Source organism: Scardinius erythrophthalmus (genome assembly GCF_964197995.2).
Source record: "Scardinius erythrophthalmus genome assembly, chromosome: 22".
Lineage (NCBI taxonomy): Eukaryota > Metazoa > Chordata > Actinopteri > Cypriniformes > Leuciscidae > Scardinius > Scardinius erythrophthalmus.
In genome coordinates this window covers 24,348,605-24,372,115 of record NC_138242.1, presented here as the reverse complement: position 1 = coordinate 24,372,115, position 23,511 = coordinate 24,348,605, and the positions used below count along the sequence as shown (strand labels likewise).

General features: G+C 36.6%; 1 protein-coding gene across 1 annotated transcript; it reads left to right on the top strand.

Annotated features, from left to right (window-relative positions):
• Positions 1-1,658: 1,658 nt before the first annotated feature.
• stag1b (STAG1 cohesin complex component b) lies at positions 1,659-23,225 on the top strand. Its single transcript, XM_081352710.1, has 34 exons — positions 1,659-1,798; positions 10,070-10,208; positions 10,298-10,415; positions 10,514-10,651; positions 10,746-10,842; positions 11,503-11,579; positions 11,672-11,876; positions 11,961-12,112; positions 12,197-12,270; positions 12,410-12,533; positions 12,670-12,768; positions 12,866-12,945; positions 13,309-13,416; positions 13,508-13,622; positions 14,929-15,046; positions 15,141-15,244; positions 15,334-15,426; positions 16,333-16,422; positions 16,524-16,727; positions 16,833-16,903; positions 16,987-17,074; positions 17,368-17,448; positions 17,550-17,642; positions 17,797-17,971; positions 18,858-18,997; positions 19,078-19,179; positions 19,270-19,418; positions 19,593-19,721; positions 20,078-20,286; positions 20,446-20,620; positions 20,832-20,945; positions 21,192-21,306; positions 21,470-21,550; positions 21,741-23,225. The coding sequence occupies exons 2-34, from the start codon at positions 10,180-10,182 to the stop codon at positions 21,762-21,764; spliced, it is 3,771 nt and encodes a 1,256-aa protein (XP_081208836.1). The 5' UTR covers positions 1,659-1,798; positions 10,070-10,179; the 3' UTR covers positions 21,765-23,225.
• The last annotated feature ends 286 nt before the right edge of the window (positions 23,226-23,511 follow it).

The window sequence follows — 23,511 nt, the reverse complement described above, 5'->3', positions numbered from 1 at the left end:
CTTAGTTTTAGCTTTTCGGCAGTTATTGTGTTGCATGAACGCGTGCTTTACTTAAATTTAAAGCTATGTAAATCACTAGTTCCCATCTGGTTGAATGCATTTTGTATTATAAACAAGCTAACAACAAATACATGCATGTTGCTTTGGCTTCATTTTACTCGTTGTGTTTTATTTAATTTTATTTACCTTTTTTTATCATTGTTTTCCCCTTTTGTCAATGATTACAACAGCCCGTTTTGGGTCACGACCACTGATCTAAATTTTAATACCCACCAGTTGAAAAACACTGCTGTAAAAAAAACGATTTGAGGCATTATATGTGTAAATATGTTTACATTTATTAGATGATGTTGGTGCTTTTGTAAAGATGGCAGACTTGTAGCACTACATCTGCTTCTCTGAAAAGGAATGTAACCAATCAGGATCTTCACTGAGCAGCACGTGACTCATGTGTGTCTGAGTGGACGGTCTGGCCCGTATTGAAAGATTCTGTGCTTCCGTTTCATCTGAAAGATGTTTCGGTTGGTTGAGAGAGACTACGGATACTGACGTTGACCAAAAAGGATTTCTGATCTCTTAAAGCTGGTGTTGTTCTCAAACATTATTATCTTATGTTTTTATTAAGTATATGTATTAAGTATTTATTACAAATGTTGTTTTTACAACCTAAGCACCATCCCAGATATGTTTGACAGATTGAAATAGTGAGAGATGAGATGTGAACCAGAGTCAGAAATTAACCAGGAAAAAAACGCCACTGAAAGTGCCAAAAATGCATTTATAAAGTGTATAGGCATATATATATCGTTTTTATATTTCACAATTTTCTATTCTAGGTTTATCTATGTTTAGTATGGGTTTAGCGGATATACAGACACCATAATAGCCATCATATACAGAACCTGTATGTGCAGTTTGAGGGTCAAATGTTGTATAATGCTTAGCTAATGTGGGGTTGTTTATTTAAATAAATAAATTCAATCAAAGTATTTGACATAAATAGAAGAAAATCATGTTTTTATGTGCCCTTAATAAGGTCTAAAAAAATACTGCCTTTTACTGACACTGGTCTTAATATGGAAATATGGTTACCATTTTTTATTTATTTTTTAATTAAACTTTTTTGTATGTATGTACCATATAAAGTCGATTTTAAAGTAAATTTGTTTATGATCTTAAACATTCTACAAGAAAAATAATTTCTTAAAGTACTATGCAATGCATTTTAATTAAATAAAATAAAAATACTCGTAATTCAATTTTAATACAAATATTTTCAACAATATGATATAAAATATAGAGAGATGAAATACAACATGCTAGCTTTTATTTCGATATGTATTTATTTTTAAAATGTATAACAGAAAATAACTCAAGAAAAGGGTACATGCCAAATAGGAGAAAATGATGGGGGGGGAAACAAATGTAAAGTTACTGTATTTTTATTGATGTGATTAGACAAATGCCTATGGTAACATGAGGGATACAAAAGGCCAGGCGTGAAATGGCCAGCACAATGAAACTTTATCTCATTATCTCTTCCAAACACGTCTTTTATTATTTTTGCTTTGTGTAAAAATATCCTCTGTCCACCAGGAGGCGACCTCAGATCAGACTCCCATCGCGCCATTTCGTTGCGGTAAAAGCCGCCAGATGGCAGTTTAGGATTGCTTCTCTCAGGAAAGGCGCGGTTCTGCTTCAGGTCTAATTTACAATATAAAAACATAAACTATTTGGTCAATTAATCGCGCCAATTATTACTGACGCGTGTCCCGGAGGACCCCTTTTAGCGGTTGAGGTGAGTTTGTACTAGTTTTGCAACAACTGAATCTGAATCTTTCCGTGGGGTGCGCGCTCACTGCGTAAATCGAGCTTGCATTAAAGATGGAGGACATGCAAGAGGGAGTGTGTGTGCGTGCGTGCGCGCGTGTGTGTGTGTGTGTGTGTGTATATGTGTGTGCGTGTAGGGGGGATGGGATGAATTCTCGAAGGACAGTGTGTGCGTGTGTGTGCATGCCCCCTGTCCTTGGTGACACTGTCTTCCCTTTCACTCATGGCTATATTATCTTAATAAGCTGAAGCGCGTGTGATTTGGTGTGTTATTATTGCAGGAACGAGTGTGACATTATGTCTTCCTGCCGCCATGAACGTCAGTCAGGCGCGCGAGACTCTTAACTGCTGTTGTTCTCTGATGCGCTCGTGCAGGTCGCTACTAGTTTCAGTGCAACGTCTGATTTGTGTACTTGCTTCTAAGTTTGTCCAGTTTCATACACTTCCCGGAGTTGTCACGAAAAATATGCTTTATTTGCGGACTTTAAGGGATGGAGATTTGTGTTGGTTAAGTAATCTGGGCCAGGAAATATAAACAGCACAACTTTTGACCGAGACGTACATAACTAGTTCGTTGAGTAATGTAAAACATCTGAGAGGAAGAATTGTGTGTAGTGCTACTTGCGTATGCTAAATCATTCACAGTTCAGTTATTGTTCTTTCTTATTCACTTTTTGTCTTAAAATATTGATGTCCAGATTTAGTTTATGAAGGCTTTTTCATAAGCAGAGGCGTTTAGACACTACTTCCATACAATAAGGTTTCATTTGTTAACATTAGTTAATGTATTACCTAACTTGAACTAACCACGAACAATACATTTGTTACTGTTTTTGTTAATCTTATGATAACGTTAGTTAATAAAAATACAGCTGTTCATTTTTTGTTCATGTTACTTCAGTGCATTGATTTTAATAATGTAGGCTATTAGTAATAAATGTTGAAAAGTACATTAACAAAGATTAATAAATTCTGTAGAAGTGTGGTTCATTATTAGTTAACTAATGAAACCTTATTGTAAAGTGTTATTGGCTAGTTTGAGGGCTCTGGTATTTGATTATTTATCTGAGCAATAAAATACTTCCCAGGCACAATATTTTATTCATATTTATTCTGACAAAATGGAGAGAGAGAGAGAGAGAGAGAGAAGCAATGGTTATGTTTAATTCTTGAACAACATAACATGCTCTGACCACTTTGGAAACTTAATGAGTCATTCATCTAGCTCCGTTCCATGCTTGTAAAATATAATGTAACTTTTCAAAACAGCACAGATGGTCATTTCCTCTATTTAGACTGAATGAACACTGATTGACATCATGTGAGAGCTCTTGTTTACCCATCAATCGGTTTTCTATTTATATTCCCATGAACTACTTGTGAACACAGGTTGTTTTTGATTGGTCTGCTTTTTAAGGTGAGATGTTGGCAGGTGTCTGTATATTCTCTCCGTGCCACTGAGTAAGCACTGAATAAGCATTATCCAAATGTTGTTTGTGCAGTTTCTGAGTCTTGATTCAGCACTGAACCTTGATAGTTAGTGCTACACTTTGTTGCTTTTTGAGGAAATGTGGTTGCATCAAATACTATTAAGAGAAAAAGATGACACTGTTTGCATCATTTGAGTGCTGTAGAGGGATTTTGGTTAATGTGTGTTGTGCGCATATAATGTACTTCTAAATCCAACAATATCCATATAAATGCAATACATATTGCATATTTATATATATATACAGCATATATGTATTATATGTATTTATATGGATATTATTGGATTTAAAAGTACATTATGCGCATGGCATATGTAGCCTATTGCACAAGATATCTTGTGAAGTTGGTTAACATGCAGTATTTCACACACTAAATATAAAATGCTTCTATATTTGTTCCCATTGTCAAGGAAAAATCAGGGACTTTTTAATTTATGTTTTCCATCATAACAAATCATGAGATTTGACATGTTTAATCTGCTATCAATTACCCGTGGGCAATATTTGCTGGTTTGTGACGGAATGAATTTGTTCCTGGTTCACTAATCTGTCTGAATGATGCATTTGTGAATTAATATGATTTTGAATGAGTCCTCATGCAGATTTTTTCCAAGAGCTTTTTTTTTTTTTTTTTTTTTTTTGGTAATATATTGGTCAAAGTGTAAGAAGTCTATCATTAGTCATCATTAGCCTTATTTGCTTTGTGCTTATGTTTCTATTTACTTGTATTAATATTTGGCTGGTGTGAGGAATAGTACGTTAGAATTTCTGCAAGATAAAGTTTCAGAGTTTGCCAGAAAGCTACAAGCCTTTTGATCTGATACTGTTGTGGTTAGGGTTTCATACGATTGAAGATTGAAAAAACCCACATTGGAATAAAAGGCTTTGCACACTTTAGTGTTCGATATGTAATTTGTCTACATACCTCACACTAGCGTAAAGCCGTTGCGCTACAGGTGTGTACCTTCTAATTGTTGTGCTAAATGCTGAATGTTTTAGGATCTAAAAGTCCAATCAACCTCAGAGGGTTAGCTTCTTATTTGTAAAGATATTATTGGATTTAGATGTACATTAGTCTTTGCAGTGTTTCTGTTTGCACTGTTGCCAGGAACCTGATGGCTTTTTAAATACATCAAATGAAGGCTGTGGTTTGTAATTCTATCTATACATCTTGGCGTAGACAAGGAAGACTTTGTGTTAAGTGTAAAGTGCTTGATTTCCCAATAGACTAAGATTTATCCCTGGAGGATTTATTATAGACATCAAAACAAAACCTAATCCCAGCTTCAAGTACCTCATATAGCTAACTTCAATATGAGATTTCTTTAAAGTATTTTTTCTTTGATTGAGTTTCTTTCAAACCCGTTTCTTGGCAGGCTTCAGCTCAAATGTGCTGATTTCATTATCTCTCACCTTTATAGTCTGAACTATGTGGCAGATATCCCATATTAAGGACGATAGCAATTGGTGTCCTTGGCTTTGTCCCTCTGGAGAACCACATGCAGAGAGAAAAGCTCTTCTTAGTAGAATATACAAGCATAGTATCACCTTTCTTTGGTCATTCATCTATTTGCATTATTTAGTGTTTGTCTGTATATAGGTGTGTGTTATGCTAAGATAGCACTTATTGTTTATATATGGTTATCATACCAGTGAATATTTGAATGATTGTCATCAGACTTGTTTTCAGAAGTGAACCATCTTGGATTAAATGATAGTCAATGTTAAACTAGTCTGACTTCACCTTTCTTTTGTAGTATCATGCCCTCTCCTGAGTGCGGGTGTTTTGAGCAATTTAGATGCGTGACATGTATTCCAGGAGGCCGTTGTTGCCATGGAAACACCCTCACTGTCGGTCATATGCTCTTATCTTGGAATTTTATTGGCGGTGTTATGAAGATCAATGAATGTTGCTTTAAGAGATGAGAACAATCGCATCACCTGTGGGATGAATGAATAGTTTAAGTCAGAAGTGGATGAAGATTCACCATGTGAATGGGCTTTTAATGTTTGTACATTTATCCCTATCTGAAGGATTTCTCATGAATGAGGTTGAAAGGGTCTTTTCTTTAATACTTCGGTGCTTATATGTATATTCATGATCGGTTTATATGCATATTAAATATCCATCTGTTTAAATAGTCAAGTTGCTTACACTATAAACCTGTATGGAATAATTTAGCTCAATCTCATAAAGAAAACATTGGTTTGACTATATTTATTTTAGTATAATAAGGAGTTTGCAATGCACTTTAGAATTGAAACTCATTAAAAAAGGATAGTTCGCCAGAAACATTCTGTAATAATTTATTCACTCTTATGTCAAAACCTCTATGTCTTTCTTTCTTCTGTGGAACACAAATGAAAGGATTTTTGAGAAAGTCATGCTGGTTTGGAACAACATGAGGATGAAAAATGAAGAAAAAAAAATCATTTTTGAGCTAAACCTTTTAACCCTGAAACTGAGAAAAATGGCTTACAATTTTCATGATTGTTTGGATATCATATTCATAATCCGTTTTCTCTGAATCTGAGCTTTGTCAAGCCAAAGCTATCACAGTCTAAAATGCCGGATTTCATCCGCAACTACATTTTTGTTCAGTTTATTACCTATAACATAATTATTACTCTGCATTTATATACACCTAGTCTATCTCTCTTTTTTGTATTTAGTTGCAATATGTAGCCTAGCACTGTAATTTGTATAGTTGAATTATTTTCTTACACTTTCTAAATGGCTATTAGTACTTTTTCCACATTTTCTTTGCTGATTTGGGGGTAAAAGAAATTGTAGAATGGTTGTAAATATACTAGAAACTAAGTACTGTGTTCATGTTGGTATCCTAAATATGTAATAAATAAACATTCAAGGGGCAGGAAATGTTTAAAACTTGAGTAACAGCTGTTCAAATTCTGTGGGCACTGATTCTATGTAGACCTGGTTATTTTAAGATATTTCATTGTTAAAACTGTGTAAAAATGAGCAATTTTAGAAGAATGAGTGTTAGAGGTGAAACAAATGATGTTACATTTATCTAGCTAAAGGCAGAATTCCACATTGACAAGCCACATGTAGTTACATCATTTAGAAAGTAAGTGTGTGTAATGCCAGTCGTTGTGGCCCACTCGCTTGAAAAGACCTTATTACGCTGATGTCTTAAGACAGATTTTGATCTATAAAACATTGAGTTTTCTTTCAAACCCGAGATGGAACGAGCGTGTGCAAGACAAAGCGAGAGCGAATGCTGCTTTTCTCACAGACTCTCGGGGCAATTGTCAAGCTATTTTGAGTGTTTCACAGATCATTAGAGACTGCTGTCTGTCCAGCACAAATGTTTATGAGATGAACAGATGATAGGATATAAATCCAATCTCATTTACTCTAGATAAACAATCTTCACTTCTAAACCAGTGCACGTATAAGCTAAGATATCTTTGTGTATGGATATATAGGCTACACAAAGTAGTGATCTCTAAAGGCTTTTTTTTTTTTTTTTTTTTTTGACAGCAGAATAAATAATTGCTGCTGAAAGAGGGAAATGTGCACATAAGGTTTTCTATTAGAAATGTGCCCTGTTTTGTGAACAAGTTTCTGTGATTGTGGTTAGGAAATGTTTCATGTTTCAAAATTCATGAATTTTGCACACACTTTAATGCAAAGCTAATTTTAGCACTGAGAATCAAACCTACAACCTTTATGTTGTTTGCGCTATTATGTAGTTGAGCTACAGAAACTAATTATAATCCTCTAATTAACATGTTTTAATTTTAAAACTAATGTAAATTGTAACTATTTTGTTACATTTTTGTAATTTGTTACTGTAATAGACATTTGCATCCAACCCTGTTCTGAGGAGAATTTGACTTGCACCCAATCAACAATATCTTTTATTTTTGTGTTAATTAATTAGTCATGGAAAGTAAATCTGCTTATTGCACCTTGTTATTGGAAATTTTGTACTGTAAGATAGTTATGCTTGTGGTTTTCTGTGGAGTGACTTAAAATGGATCATTCTTAGAGAGGTTAAGATATGTATGTTTTAGCAGTAAGAGATGAACTTGAAAGTCATTATTTAACAAGCATAAAAATGCACTCTTCATCTAACAAAACCATCATTGCTAGACATCAGACTCAGATATCAGAGGTTTATGCATGATGCAAACAGCATTCAGAATGGGCAGTTTGGTCTGATGTAAACTAAACTGAAGCATACTGAGATTCAGAGTGTATTTTCCACATTTAACCCCATTACTGATTCAACTGAGAGTCCAGAGTGATTTGAAAGAAATCTGTTGTGCACGAACATGAAAATAGCCGGTTCCCATCATCGGGTGCAGAGAAAAGAATATAATTGGTCTGATTTAAAAGCATTTCACACGGCCAGTGCCAAGAATAGCCTCATTTCACTGTCATGATACAGTGCGAAGCATTTAATAGTGTGTCCCCAGACTCTAATGAATCTGTGCTTACTCTACCAGCTCGATGAGAAGCTGCTGGCCCATTAGCACATTCACTGAGCCATTGAGTTGCTTTCAGGGGTTGTTCTGTGCTATGTCATTATTTGCCACATCTACACTTCTTTTTCCAATTTGACCTCACTGCATGTTTCATTCAGGTAAATGTTAATATAATTTCTCCTATCGTAAAAGTAATTCTTTCCCTCAGAGGTTAATAGTATGTTTGACAAACACTTGCAATGATTCACATTCACAGGAGATGAAGTAGCCTAATAATGATTTATTTTTAACATGCAGTGTGTCGCTTCATGGGAGTAGTCATTTTAAAGTCACATGATAAACTGAACACCTATTTAACCCCCTGCTGTTGGACACTTTCGCTGGTGGAATAAATTAAACGTTTCTGCCTGGATAGAGAATTTATATCTGTAACTGAAACTTTTGCATGATCCGCATCAGTGCCATTGTGACTGCCACTGGTTGTGAAAATTAACGTCAGAGTGAGACATTATATGGGTTGGAGACTATAATGATAATAAAACTCAATGGGATTGAAACAGTTTTGAATGTTTCTGTCTTTATTTATTCAGTAGACCCGAACTGTACTTGCTACCTGGGGGTGTTTCCAAGATGGCTGCCAAGTGACTGACTTACCTTAAAAGGACGTGGTTTGGTTGTGTGGGTTTAGAGTGGGGCTTCCTGTTTGATAGTTCAATGGCATTGACATGTTTAGAAAAACCTTTGTGGAAATCAGTCATTTTTCTGCAATTCTTTTTAGTTCTTCTAATCTCATGCTACAAAAATTCCACACTGTGACTGCCCCTTTAAATACCACAAGATTAGTTGCAGATTGGCTGCTCATAGTGGAAGTAGAGAGTAATTTCACATAAATGATCTTGTACTACCATAAGCCATTGAAGGTGTACTGCTGAATGATCCTCCATTGTATATTGCTGACATTGACATTCATATTCTAGAATTCCCAAAAGGATTCAGCTCTCTTCACTGTCAACAGCCTCCACTGAGGTGTAAATTACATTTTCTTTCCTGTGCTGTACCTTCGGTACACACTATAGTTAACACTTACTGATCAGAGAGAAACAGCTTGTATGCACTTCTGCTCTATTAGAGATATTTGTGCCTGAATAACGTTATTTTAATCAGTATTTGTTTGTCTTATGTGTCTGCTCCCTGACTCTGGTGTGATTAGGTAACGGTCAGCTGTTAAACTATTTTTCTGGCGCAGACGCCCAGAGTTTAGGCCTGGACCATATTTGCTGAGATATCCAAATCTGTATGGGGGAGGGGAGCATTACAGATGCAAAGTAAGGGGTTTTATTTTCTCCTTATGTCCACTTAGAGCACCATCCGACGGCTGTTCTGTCTGGAAAAGCCTGTATCTTGTGATGAAGGGAATTCCAGCGTGCATTCCTGTTGAACGTCATCCATATGTCTGTTTCACGGTTGCATACAGTGATTCAAGCAGTTTGAATCCTCGTATTCACAGAAACATCTATACTACGGTGTGGAAAGTCTCCTCTGGGGGTGGGGAGCCATCTTGTGTTGGTTAAGATCAAATCATTTGTGAAGATGCATCCAAGTGCACTGTCTAAATCAGTCAGGGATGGAAATATTTGCTTTTCATATTATCTAATAACGCAGATAAAGTCTGATCTAATTTAGATCTGTGTACGTCCAATCTCCACTTGATTTGAATGTGTTTAGCCTTCCTGTCTGCCTCAGTTTCTGCTGTTTCCACAGCAACAGGGAAAAGTCATGCTTGGGATGCCCCCTAATGGCAGTGTTTATTTTGTCTAATGTAATGTAATGTTATATTTTTGCCTCAGGTGTAAGAGATTAAGACAAGTGTCATTTTGCTGTAATAAGTGGTTATTATGATTGCGTTTTGAGTTGTTGCATATATTTGTGATCCTGATCCTGGTGTTTAGTTTTATTGGAAAATCATGGGTGGTGCTGTCCCTAGTGGCTGTATTATGTTATTAAGTTAATTTAAATGGTTTCAAATGACAATTAATTTAGCTTCATTTTTATATTTTATACAGAGATTTTTTAAAACTTATTTTAAAATAATAAAACTTTACTTTTATTAGTGTTTGTCTAATTATTTACTGAGGCATAATCTATTAAATGACTAAATAAAATAGCCAGTAAGCCAAGCTGCTTAGTGCTTATGTCATATTGTGCACACTTTACCGCTCAATCAGTTTTATGCTGCACATAATTATGCTTCTTATCATCCTGATATGATTCTGTTTGCTCTTAATTCTCAGGTTATGTGTTTTGAAGCCCTCTAGGCCTGAACTAAAGAATTGCAAACACATTCACGGCATCACTGGGTGATTCCTCTCTAGATTCCCCTAGTTTTGTCAGAAGACGCAACATGATCAACTCAGAATTTCCTGTGTTACAGTAAGTAAAACACTTTAAATGGATGGGAATTGGGAACTGATATGCAGTTGCATACAAGTGTTAATAAACATTTGCAATACTCTGTGCAGGGACTCGTCAAATGACGGGCAGGGCGACACCATGAGTCTGAGCATGAGCGTAAGTGAGCTGGATGACCCCGTGGAGGGAAAAGGCAAGAAAAAGAGAGGCAGGCCTGGAAAACAAGGAGTAAGACCACCACTGCAGAGCAGACCAACTGATTGCATTCATTTGAACCCTAAATGCATTCTGTCAACCTCTCTTTCTGATCTGTCTGTTTTTGCCAGGTGGCCAATAAGAAGGCCCGGAGATCTCCGGTTGATAAAGGAGGGAGGAGGCCGAACGGAGTGGCCCATCAGAATGGAGAGGGGGCAGACCCCAGCACTCTGTTTGAAGTGGTCAAACAAGGCAAAAGTGCCATGCAGGTAAAACACAACTTGTCAAGTGTCTTTCTATCGGTTTCTGTCTATTTGAGGTGTAATTGTGCTAAATGACTGTTGTTTCTTTTTGCAATTCCAGTCTGTCATTGATGACTGGATTGAATCTTACAAGCAAGACAGAGACCTTGCACTCCTAGATCTAATCAACTTCTTCATTCAGTGTTCTGGCTGTAAAGGTAATATTTGTATTTCACATCTCAATACAGTTCCAAATGAATACCACTCCCCCCCACTATGATTGTCAAATATGACTGCAATTTAAAATGACTTTCTATTTTAATATATTTAAAAAATGTAATTTATTCCTATAATGGCAAGTCTGAATTTTCAGCATCATTACTCCAGTCATCAGTGTCACATGATCCTTCAGAAGTCATTCTAATATGCTGATTCGGTGCTCGTGAAACGTTTATTATTATTATCGATGTTGACTGACAACTGTTGTGCATGCTTAATATTTTTTTGTGGAAACTTTGATACTTTTCCAGTTACACTTTATTTAAAGGTGACATAGTTACACTGTACTTACTCAAATAAGTACTGAGTAATATTTATTACATGTACTTACTATAGAGTTATGTTAGGGTTTGGTTTTGGGTTAGTTACTTGTAATTGTGCATAATTTACTGTTAGTAAGTAACTATAGTAAGTACATGTAGTACATGCCGTGTAACTATGTCACCTTAAAATAGTGTTACCTTTTTTTCAGTCACTTTTGATTAAATTAATGCATCCTTGCTGAATGAAAATAATAAATGACCCCAAACTTATGAACGGTTGTGTATATATCTTTTGTCTGATATTTCACAATGTGTATGTATTCATGTGAATCACAGGCACTGTAAGGATCGAGATGTTCAGGAACATGCAGAATGCTGAAATTATCAGGAAGATGACAGAGGAGTTTGATGAGGTTTGATGTTACTTTTGACTCTTTTTATGTTTTTTTCTCCATCTGAATTCTTAAAAATGTTGTTAATACATTTCTCTGATTGTCAAATCCAGGACAGCGGCGACTACCCTCTCACAATGGCAGGACCGCAGTGGAAGAAATTCCGATATAACTTTTGCGAGTTCATCATGGTTCTGATCCGTCAGTGCCAGTACAGCATCATCTACGATGAATACATGATGGACACGGTCATTTCTCTGCTCACTGGACTCTCAGACTCACAGGTCCGAGCCTTCAGACACACCAGCACGCTGGCAGGTCAGTCCATCAACTTTGACCTTAGAGTTATTCCACATACTGCAAATGAGTTAAGTTTTGTCATGTTTCTTGTTTCCACTGCAGCAATGAAACTGATGACGGCACTGGTGAATGTGGCTCTGAACCTGAGCATCAATCAGGATAACACACAGAGACAGTATGAGGCTGAACGGAATAAGGTTGCAGGGAAAAGAGCCAACGAGAAGCTGGAGCTGCTGCTGGAGAAGAGAAAAGAGGTGCGATTGTTTCCTTTTCTTCCAAATTTTGTTCTACTATCTCATGAATTTGTTTTTCAATGTGTTTTCTTGTTCATCTTGTAGCTCCAAGAAAATCAAGATGAGATTGAGAACATGATGAACTCGATCTTCAAGGGTATTTTTGTTCACCGTTACAGGTTAGTAGCTGGTTGAAACCCATTTGTGATGGTTTGTTAGTCAAATCATAGTCTGAATGATATTTGGAATCAAAGTGAATCAAATACTATTGTGACTGGAAATTCATGTTTGCTTTCATGTTGTGTTTCTTTTTTACAGGGATGCCATTGCAGAGATTAGAGCTATTTGCATAGAGGAGATTGGAGTTTGGATGAAGTTATACAGTGATGCTTTTCTCAATGACAGTTACTTAAAGTATGTGGGCTGGACGCTACATGACAGAGTAAGTGTTTATAATTTCCTGTGTGTGTGTGTGTGTGTGTTTTACTTATTCCCATCTCTCATAATTACCACATGCATCACAATATATTGGTGTTATTCTAGATTTAAATAATTGTGTAAAATGTAATCCTTTACAGCAAGGTGAAGTTCGACTCAAATGTCTAAAGGCCCTTCAGACCCTCTACACCAACAGAGAGCTTTTCCCCAAGCTTGAGCTCTTCACCAATCGATTTAAGGTAACACATGTGAATACTTTATTAAAATATTCAAAATGTGCCTGATTGCTGTGGACATCAGTTTGGAAACATTATGATGTCATTTCCTTTCTCTCAGGACCGTATTGTATCTATGACGCTGGATAAAGAGTATGATGTGGCAGTAGAGGCAATACGACTTGTCACTTTGATTCTACAGTAAGTATTTTCTGCATAATCAAACTTTCTTTGACTCTATGGCTTTGTTAAATATATTAGAATTTATTTAGAGACAATATAAGACTTAATTCAAATTATTTATTTATTTTAATAATATGACAGCAAAACATTTTAAACAATAGAACGCTACATTGTGGTGTTGGGTACTGAAAATTTTGCCAAATGAAGGTATTTGAATAAGTAAAATATAATGCTTTATATTGTAGAAGTAGTAAGAAAAGTTCTTAACATAATCTTTTCTGTGTTTCTTATAAGATCTCTCTTGTATGACTCTTTCTTCCTTCTCTCAAGTCTTACTCTACATCCTTAAATCTCTCTCATTCATCTTGTTTTGTCCTGTAGCGGTAGTGAGGATGCTCTGTCTAACGAAGACTGCGAGAACGTCTACCATCTAGTGTATTCGGCTCATCGGCCTGTTGCTGTGGCAGCTGGAGAGTTCCTCCACAGAAAGTGAGATGAATGAACATGTCTGTTTCAAACATGATCACAGCATGCCAAACTTCCCAAATGTTTTAATCATTTGTATGTTGTCTGGCTGCAGGTTGTTCAGCAGGCATGACCCTCAGGCTGAGGAGGCTTTGGCGAAGAGACGAGGTCGAAACAGCCCCAATGGGAACCTTATAAGAATGCTGGTGCTTTTCTTCCTTGAGAGCGAAGTGAGTTTTATATGCAGAGCTCAGCCTGTATATATTAATTTATTTGCTCATCCCTTCACTTAGAAGTTAATTTCCTTAAGGCCAATTCACACTGAACCCACAGATGGCAACAGACACTTCATCGGGTTTTGTCGGAGCAGTGTGTTACCCCTTTTGGCCTTGTTTTTGCCTATTTAAAATGTTAAATCAGTGATTGTCGGGTCGTGGAACGTCTGAGAAGCGGCGTACTGTAATCTGGTGGTTGTCTGAGTTGGTCATTGTGTGGTCGGTGCAGTGTGAATTGGCCTTTAGTTAAAAAGGGTTGTGTGCCACTCAACACGATGTTAAAAATTGAAATTTTATTAGAAATTTAAGAAAGTAGAAACTGAAATGCTGTTATGACTTAGCCATAAACATTTTGTCATTCAATCAACATTTAGGGTTTTTATAAACATTATATTATAAATTCATGTTTGATATGCCTATTCTAATAAATGTAATACATTTTAGAAAGTAGCCTTTTATGGACCACAGTGAAAGAACATTTGATTTCACAATTCTAATTCACAATTTGTTTTTCAATATTTATTATTTATTTATTTTTTAAAATCAACTTATATTTATGTTTATGTTCATTTTTTTAAGGTATGATAACAATGTAATGGACTTTTTTTTTTGGTACTCTTTGCCAAATTAAAATCTTTTTTAATTGATTTGACAGTCTTGAATTTAAAGGGATAGTTCATCCAAAAATAAATATTCTGTCATTTTCTCACCGTCATGTTGTTCCAAACCTGTATGAATTTCTTTCTTCTGCTGAACACATAAGAAGATATTTTGAGGAATGTCACTTGATGGGCCCCATAGTATTTATTTTTTTTTTTTCCCATAACCAAACATTTCCAGTTTGGTTACCCATATTCTTCATAATATCTTCTTTTGTGTTTAGCAGAAGAAAGAAATTCATACAGGTTTGGAACAACTTGAGGGTGAGTAAATGATGACAGAATTTTCATTTGTGAAAATGATCCTTTTAATCAAGAACATATTTGTAATCAGTTCAGAATCTTGCTTATATATCCTGCATTATTCACAATTATCCGTAATTAGACATAATAATTAATTGTTTTGCCACAAAATCTTTGTATGACTGTGAATTTCTTTGATAGCAGTTCTAAAAATCCTGTCATTCCTTTTTAAATTCAAATTCAGCTTTCTGTCGGATGTGGCCAATTCAATTAAAAGGAGGCCATTTCTTAGTTTCTGACGTTTGCCTGACACTGGTTATTGATTTATCTAACCGTCCTCCTGTCTTCTTACGTGGCAGCTTCACGAGCATGCGGCATACCTGGTGGACAGTCTGTGGGACAGCTCGCAGGATCTGCTGAAAGACTGGGACTGCATGGTAGAGCTCCTGCTGGAGGACCCTGTACCGGGGGAAGAGGGTACAGCAACTCGCATTCATTTTAGATTTGGATGAAACAAGCCTGTATCTCTGTGTTGCCCATCAGTCCTTACTGATTGTGGATTTTGTTGTAGTGTTGGGAGACCGGCATGAGAGCGCACTGATCGAGCTTATGGTCTGCACCATCAGGCAAGCAGCCGAAGCTCATCCGCCTGTGGGCAGAGGAACAGGAAAGAGGGCAAGTTATCTTGGAATCAGCCTTTACAGTTAACACATTATAGATTCTGAGTTTAAAGACTTTCTGTTGGTCTTCTGTGCTCACTTCAGGTGCTCACTGCCAAAGAGAAGAAGATGCAGATTGATGATAAGAATCGACTCACTGAACACTTGATTGTTGCTCTTCCCATGCTACTTTCAAAGGTAAAGCACCAGTGTCCAGTCATGTCAGAGTCAAAGAGGCCTGAGAATGGCCTCACAACATAGTTTTCAAAACAACAACTCTACGTGCACTAACCAACCAAATTGCACTAATTATAATTAACAAAGCTGTCTACTCTTCTGCCTTTTGGTGGGATGTGATTGCACACATTATTCAGTTGGTGGCTTCCCTCTTTTTATTTTTTGTTGTGTTGCAAAGCTGATCCAGTCACTTTTTTTCCATTGCGATAAAATTATTTACAAAAAAAAGAAGACTAATGCTTCTTGTGCTCATCAATGCTGCATTTATTTGATCAAAAATACAGTACATTAATAAATAAAAATAGCTGGTTTCTGTTTTAATATATTTTTATTATAAAGTGTAATTTATTCCTTTATACCTGTGATGGATTTTCTGAATTTTCAGCATCATTATTCCAGTCTTCAGTGTCACATGATACTTCAGAAATCATTATAATATGCTGGTTTGGTGCTCAAGAAACATTTCTTATAATTATCAATGTTGAAAATAGTTTTTTTCTGCTCAATACTTTTGTGGAAACCGTGATGCACTACCTTTTTTTTTTTAAAGAAATTAATACTTTTGTTCACCAAGGATAGATTAAATTGATCAAAAGTGACAGTAAAGACATATAGTGTTACATATCATGTTTTAAAAGATTTCTATTTCAAATAAAAGCTCTTCTTTTGAGCTTTCTATTCATTAAAATGTCCTGGAAAAAAATATTATGATTTCCGCAAAAATTAAATCTGCAACAAAACAGTTTTTAACATTGTTAATAATTGTAAAAAAAAATAAAAAATAAACTACTTATATATCAAAGCTAGCTTGTTGATAAAGATGCTGAATCTAATTACTTTGAATGTTGCTTCACATTTGTTCTTCAGTACCAGACTGATTCTGAAAAGGTGGCGAACCTCCTTCAGATCCCTCAGTTCTTTGACCTTGAGGTCTACAGTTCAGGACGAATGGAAAAGGTCTGTTGGAGTTCTAATCTAGACAGATGCATTGTGTTCTGGTTTACACTAGTGTTTAGTTGTTTTCTCATTTACCCCTGTCTCTTCCTATCTGTGTTCAGCATCTGGATGCCCTGCTGAAGCAGATCCGGGTGGTGGTGGAGAAGCACACAGAGATGGATGTTCTGGAGGCGTGTAGCAAGACTTACAGCATCTTGTGCAGTGAAGAATACACCATCATGAACCGCGTAGACATCGCTCGCAGCCAACTCATCGACGAGCTCACTGACAGATTCGCTCACTCGGTGGAAGACCTGCTGCAGGAGGTGAAAGAGCAGCTTCGTTTCAGTGCTTTTCCTCATGTATGAACATTAGTGAATGACCTCTAAGCATTTGAAACTTAATTCTGTTTTTGCTTTTTTTTTTCCTAGGCCGATGAAGCTGATGACGATGACATTTATAATGTTCTTTCAACGCTAAAGAAGCTCACGGCTTTCCATAAGTAAGAGACCAATTCGTGCTTATTTTGTCTTTGTTTTGGAAAGTTTGTACACAGCATTCAGGTTTGTTTTGTATGCTTTCCAGTGCACATGACCTTACAAAATGGGACCTTTTCAAAAACTGCTATCGATTGTTGAAGATGGGGATCGAACAGGGCTCCATGCCAGAGCAGGTAAACAAACACGTTAAACCGGGAAAATGGATGGGAATCAATGGATCAGAAGTTCATAATTCAGATTTTTTTACGTGATAACATTGAATAAATTGACATTTGCAGAGACTAATGTTCAAAAGTGTTTGCTTGACAAACTGTATTAACTTTTAAAATTTCACAAATATGGATAACAAAGAAACATGTCATTACATCACAATGTGTGATCTTGTAAAATATTTATTATGAAATAGCCCTTTGTAACCCAGTGCATTAAATGATGAATCTATATTCCCTTGTCTTGTCTCGGTCAGATCGCTGTCCAGGCTCTGAAGTGCTCTCATTACTCCGTCCTGTGGCAGCTGGTGAAAATTACTGAAGGATTTCCATCAAAGGTGCAATAGACCCCAAAAACTTTCCAAGTACATACGTCTGATTTACTTATGTTCTCTGGGAATTATGTGACATAAAAGTTCATATGTGTTTCCTGTTGCAGGATGATCTTGTGGCATTAAGGAGAGTGGTGAAGTCTTTTCTAGCGGTTTGCCAACAGTGCCTGTCTAATGTGAACACTCCAGTCAAAGAGCAGGTAAGTCATTTTTAGTGACTTTAACAAATTACAATTCTATTGAATTTTTGCTGGGGTTCTTTAATTACATCTCTTAAATGTACTGTCTTAGTCAGTACATTTATAAATGTTTCAACATGCACTATGAGTCATGTTGTCTGGTTTCTCTCCATAGGCCTTCATGTTGCTGTGTGACCTGCTGATGATCTTCAGTCACCAATTGGTCAACGGCGGGCGAGACGCTCTGCAGCCATTGGTCTTTAATCCAGACAGCTCTCTGCAAAATGAACTGCTCAATTTTGTCCTGGATCACGTGTTTATCGACCAGGATGATGAAAATCAGAGCATGGGTGTGTGTCTGTCCCGATACACTTGGACATTATCAGAACTATCCTAAGACTAAAACAGTGAAATAATGAGAATTATTTATCGAGCACATATGTATGGTGACACTTCTGAAAGGTGATTTCAGATCAAAATCATGATACTGAAAAAACAAAGCATTATATACACTACTGTTCAAATGTTGGGGATCAGTTTTTATTGGGGGGACACAAAAAAAACTTTTATTCAGCAAAAATCCATTAAATTGATGGAACATTTATAATGTTACAAAAGATTATGATTTCAAATAAATGCTGTTTCAAATAAATTTAGCTTTGTCATCACAGGAATAAATTACATTTTTAAATATGTGACCCTGGATCACAAAACCAGTCACAAGTCGCACGGGTATATTTGTGGCAATAGCCAACAATACATTGCATGGGTCAAAATTATTGATTTTTTTTTTTTATGGCAAAAATCGTTAGGATATTAAGTAAAGATCATGTTCCATGAAGATATTTTGTAAATTTCCTACCGTAAATATATAAAACATTTATTTTTGTGAGTGAATGCAGCACAATCGCACACATAAATGGACTTTAAAGGCGATTTTCTCAATGTTTCGATTTTTTGCATCCTCAGATTCCAGATTTTCAAATAGTTGTATCTCGGCCAAATATTGTTCTATCCTAACAAACCATATATCAATGGAAAGCTTATTTATTTAGCTTTCAGGTGATGTATAAAGGTCAATTTCCAAAAAATTACCCATGTGACTGGTTTTGTGGTCCAGGGTCACATATATTCAAAATCTTTTGTACATGCCATACACTAAAGTGCAATTCATCAAGACTTCTTAAACTGACTCTAACTAATAATTTCAACTTCATGCTGGGCCGTTTCTTTCAGAGGGTGATGAAGAGGATGAAGCCAATAAGATCGAGGCTCTTCATAAGAGGAGGAATCTGTTGGCCGCCTTCTGCAAACTTATCATCTACGACATAGTGGACATGCCTGCTGCTGCTGACATCTTCAAACAATACATGAAGGTATGAAAAACTGACCCATTTAAACCACATAGATCTGTATGGTTGAGAAGTGATTCAAATGACTGCTGTTCATTTTTCAGTATTACAATGACTATGGAGACATCATCAAAGAAACCTTGAGTAAGGCCAGACAGATGGACAAGATCCAGTGCGCAAAGACCCTGATCCTCAGCTTGCAGCAGGTATGGGAGATCATTATCACAGTTGGTTATGAATGTTGAATCTCTTTCTTTCCTTACATTTTCAATTTGGACACTTTTCCTGTTTGCCAGCTCTTCAATGAGCTGATCCTGGACCAAGGACCCAACCTGGACCGAACGTCCTCCCATGTCAGCGGCATTAAGGAACTAGCCCGTCGCTTTGCACTCACGTTTGGGCTGGACCAGATCAAAACCAGAGAGGCCGTGGCCACACTGCACAAGTAAGAAAGTCTTCAGATCAGCTTTACACCATTTGTATATAAAGAATGAGAAGCAATTATGAGCAGGAACAGAACCAGCAGGACTATGTGTTTCTTTAATGACCTTCAGTTGCATTTGGCTCTAGAGGTTTAATGTGAATATTTGCAAGAACTAATGTCTTGTAACAACCTTAGGGATGGGATTGAATTCGCCTTCAAGGTCCCGAATCCAAAAGGACCAGAGTACCCACCACCGAACCTGGCCTTCCTGGAGGTTCTCTGTGAGTTCTCCTCCAAACTCCTACGACAAGACAAAAAGACTGTGTAAGTACAGAAAACACTTTGAATATCATGTAGGTAAAGGGATAGTCCAACACAAAATGACTTTTGTCATCATTTACTCTTATGTCATTTATTCTAAATGATGGAAAAGAGCAATAAGAACCAAATGGTTCTGGTGCCCATTGACTTCCATTGTATTTTTTGTCCATACAATGGTAGCCAATGAGAATCCAAACTCTTTAGTTACCAACATTCTTCAAAATATCTTATCATTGCAATTTTCAATCATTTAGAATCATGATAAAATCACCAAAACTGTGTCATGCGTGTCCATCCAGACTTTTAGTATTATATCTGTTACAATGTGTTTAATTCTGACAAATGTGTACATGCCACAGTCATTCCTACCTGGAGAAGTTTATGACGGAGTATATGATGGAGAGAAGAGAGGACGTCTGGCTGCCTCTCATCGCGTACAGGAACTCCCTGCTGACAGGAGGAGATGATGACCGGTTGTCCGTCACCACCGGCACCAGTTCAACCAGCAAAGCCAGCACGGTCCGCAGCAAAAGGGGCCGACCGGCACAGCACAAAAAACGTCCGGACGGTAGGATAAAACATTTCATACAAGACAATTAAAAAAAAAGCAATGAAGCTCTCAAATCTTAACTAAAACAAATCTTATATCAAATATTCTATTATTCCCTTTGCATCGTCTAAGATGAATCTGATTGGTCATTAATGTCTTTTTTGTTTCATTTGACAGAGGAGAGTGTTGAGGGGTCGTGGGTGATTCGTAATGACACTCTCCAGACACCAGGGGGCCTCCATACCCCACAGCTCACATCAACTGTCCTGAGAGAAAACCCCAGACAGGCAGCAGATCACATCCCAGACCAAGACTCATCGGAACCAGGCTCAGAACCAGACTACATGCACAAGTATGGAATTACAGCCTAATAAAAACAGGCAGTTGTTCAGAGTTTTTCTTTCTTTTCTTTTTTACATTGAAAGATGCCAAAAGATCTTCTCAGTGTTTTATGTAGTTACATTATGGAGGAACATTTTGCAGAACACACCGTTATGTTATTTGAGCTCCCGCTGAAGCAATTCTCACATTGCTCTTGCATCATTTTGTTCCCTCACTTCCAGCCCTCAGATGCAGATGTCATGGTTGGATCAGCAGAAGATGGAGGAGGTGAACAGAAAAGAGAGAGGAGGCATGAACTACATGAAATCACGCACTGGTGGAGTGAGACAGCAGGTGTACGTACTCGCACTGACATTTCAGAAAGCTTTTGTGACCTTTCTGAGGAAAAATATGTGTGTGTGTGTGTGTGTGTGTGTGTGTGTGTGTGTGTATATACACACACACATGTAATAATAATCATTGGATTAAAGTTTAAATGCCTAACTGTAAGATTAGTTTAAGAAATAAAAAATGCCTGATCACAAAAATAAAGTTGAGAGATTGTATTTCTCAGTTCCTTGAACTTGAGTCATTTTATTCAGGCGAGGCCTCATGGAAGATGATGCTGAGCCCATCTTCGAGGACGTGATGATGTCCTCACGCGGTCAGCTAGAGGACATGAACGAGGAATTCGAGGATACCATGGTGATAGATCTGGTAAGAATTTACAGATGTGTGCTGAGCTCCACTCTGAGTTCTTAAGTGCATTTGTAATGTTTCTGGTGACGGCCAAAACTACGTTTCATATTACAACATCTGGTTATCTGTTAGATTAGATCTTTGGGGTCATTTTTGCTCTCTTGTTCGTTGTACATTTTAGCCGGCGTCGAGAAACCGCAGAGAAAGAGCTGAACTCAGACCGGACTTTTTTGACTCTACGGCCATAATGGAAGATGATTCTGTAAGTTTACCTCAGATATTGATATGTAAATTAGATATAGGTGTAACAATGTAACTTGTTTTGTATGATAACTAAATTAGGCATGTCAGAGTGGCATTTTAACTTTTTTTTTTTTTTTTATTCAGCTAGCTTTGTGCTATTGAGAAGAAAGTACTAATTGATTTATCTTGTTGACTTCTTTCTCTAACAGGGATTCGGAATGCAGATGTTTTGAGAAAGATTTCAGCCTCTATGGGTGATCACAACCAGCAACCAACAAGAATCACATCTTAAGCGTTTATATTGTTTTTTTAATAGCAGTTTCACACAACTGTACGCGAGCATGTGAGCTTCCTCTCTTAGTTTTGTGGTTGGCCATAATCCCATTGTGAGCCTTTCCTGTCAGTCAGCATTTCCTCAGTTCATAAGGACCAAGCGAGCCTGTAAAAGCTGTTATCTGCTGGTCTTACAATGGTGTGATTTCAGCAACATCTCAGCTGTATCAGTTCCTATTTTTCATATCATCCATTGATTTCTTAGAGCAAATGTGGTTTAATCAGACGTTGTTTGGACAGACGTTTTGTTACTCCACTGCTTTCTAGCTATTTTAAGACTATCGCCCGTTCATGTTCTGGTTTTGTTCAGGGTGAAATTTAGACAGGAACATGTTAAGGTCGTGATCATTTTCTTTTCAAGTCTGTCCAGAAGTATTATTGGCCTTAAAAATGTATTATTGCTTGAATTTGGTGTTAGATTACTTGATTTACCAGATTAATAATAGAAAAGCCCACGTTTCTTTAAAATTAAAAAGTTTCAAATATATGAGGATATTTGAGGAGGAAGTACACCGAAGTATTCATTACTTCAGACACTGGTAATGTGTTTTATACAAACCTTTTGTTGAAGAACTTGTTTCTTCCATGTTTACCTCCTCTGTTTAGAGTCTGCTCAGTGATTTACCTTTTTTACTGTGCGTTTGTGGAAACATTGTAGCTTTCACACAATACTGTATTGCTGTGAACATTTATTGATCGTTTTTTGGGCTTTTAGGTCCATCTGAATATCCACAGAGCAGGTTTTGATAAGACCTGTGTGGTATTGATGAGTGATGTCAGAACCCTTGTTTAGACCGGTGCTTTTAGATACAGACTCCGATCAAACAGTGGTATTGTCATTTATTTTAACCTTTTCACTGTTAAAACTTTGCTTTTTTTAAAAAAAAAAACATGTTTAAATAAAAGTATTTAAAAGTAGTCAAGTACTTTCAAAAGAATTTTGTGAAACCTACCGAATTATTTTCTAATACACATTCATTGTTTGTGCATACAAGATTTGTTTTGAATTTTATTACATAAAAATAACATTCTCTTCAAGCTCCTCAAAATATGAAGAGACGTTTTAGAGACACAGGAAGGGAACAGTAAAGAATGTGTCAACAAACATTGGTTTTATTGGGTAACTGGCTTCCAGCCAACAAAATTAAACTGAGGCAGTTTCAAGATGGAGAAATTACCAGTGCAACACTGCACTACATTTTATTTAACTCTTTCCCCGCCAGTGTTTTTGAAAAAAGTTTCCAGCCAGTACCAGCAATTTTTGATCATTTTCACAAAAGTTTCATGGCCACCAGAATATTTTGTTGTATGAATATCTGAACATGCAATATATAAAAAGAAAAAAACAGACCCTCTGCTTTAAAAAAAAAAAACAAAAAAAAAAACTTTTTATTCTAGCTTTATGCATTTTTTTTATTTTTTATTTTTTTTTTATTAAAACTTGAAAGTGGTTGAGCTTCATAAAAAAGACATTTTGAGCAAAAAGCTGAGAAAATCGCGCTTTTGTCAAAGACCGGATTCAGAACGATGGTCAAAACACCATCAACACCCCTAAGCTTCACAGTCCTATAGCTCATCCTGGGTTGACATTTTCATTCAGTAACGTTTGGCAGTTTTGATTTATATGCTCCTTTATGTTGATGAACA

Coding starts and splice junctions, on each gene's coding strand:
- stag1b (XM_081352710.1), top strand. CDS start 10,180: ATGATCAACTCAGAATTTCCTGTGTTACA. Junction 15,245..15,333: donor GCAGAGGAACAGGAAAGAGG/GCAAGTTATCTT, acceptor TGCTCACTTCAG/GTGCTCACTGCCAAAGAGAA. Junction 17,449..17,549: donor CTGAAGGATTTCCATCAAAG/GTGCAATAGACC, acceptor TTCCTGTTGCAG/GATGATCTTGTGGCATTAAG.